At 44.4% G+C, this 786-nt stretch overlaps 1 protein-coding gene across 1 annotated transcript in view; it reads left to right on the top strand.

The window, feature by feature from the left end:
• Positions 1-786, top strand: part of LOC111831644 — a 5,237-nt gene that overhangs the window by 685 nt on the left and 3,766 nt on the right. Inside the window, exon 2 of the mRNA XM_023786685.1 lies at positions 20-780. Coding sequence (XP_023642453.1) covers positions 20-780 — 761 coding nt within the window. The remainder of the gene's footprint in view (positions 1-19; positions 781-786) is intronic.

Here is a 786-nt window from a genome sequence, read left to right as displayed (position 1 = left end):
GAGTCTAACTTTCAGGTTCAGGGTACTTATGAGCTGAACAAGGTGAAGATAGCCATCTCCGAATTCAATGGCTATGCTTTGTTGTGGTGGGAGCAGCTAGGGCTTACTAGACATCGACAGAGAGAGCCTGCTATCACTACATGGGAACAGTTAGTCACGCAAATGAGGAAGAAGTTTGTACCCACACACTACCAAAGAGAGACTCTTAACAAGCTTAGGCGTCTCATTCAAGGTACTAAGTCTGTTAGAGACTACTATCAAGAGCTGGAAACGCTTATGATCAGGGCTGATCTAAGAGAAAGTGAAGACATGGTTATGTCAAGGTTTCTTGGAGGTTTAAACAGAGAGATTCAAGACAAGGTAGAGTTGCAGAACTATGAAGATGTTCAAGAAATGGTACATAAGGCAGAGCTAATTGAATCACAGATCAAGAGAAAGGGAGTGAGAACAGCATTTACGCCTAATATGTCCAAGCCAAGAGAGTTCAGCAAACCCGCCTTCACCAAGGATAGTAAACCCACGACAGCCACCGTCAAAGAGGAAGTTAAAATCGATTACAAGCCCAAGAGTAGCACCTCTACAAGTCATATCAGGTGTTTCAAGTGCCAAGGAATGGGGCATTACTCGAGAGACTGTCCTAACAAGAAGATGTTTCTTCTTCAAGAGGGAGGAGAAATTGTGCCTGTAGATAGTTCAGAAAGTGAACCAGAGCCTGAACTAGATCAGGAAGGAGAAACCGCAGTCATGGGAGAGATGCTAGTGGCACGCCGAGCTTTAAGTGTTCAG

This window comes from Capsella rubella, unplaced genomic scaffold (genome assembly GCF_000375325.1).
Source record: "Capsella rubella cultivar Monte Gargano unplaced genomic scaffold, Caprub1_0 scaffold_84, whole genome shotgun sequence".
Lineage (NCBI taxonomy): Eukaryota > Viridiplantae > Streptophyta > Magnoliopsida > Brassicales > Brassicaceae > Capsella > Capsella rubella.
The sequence above is the reverse complement of the archived record's forward strand: the minus strand, read 5'-3'. Positions and strand labels throughout refer to the sequence as shown.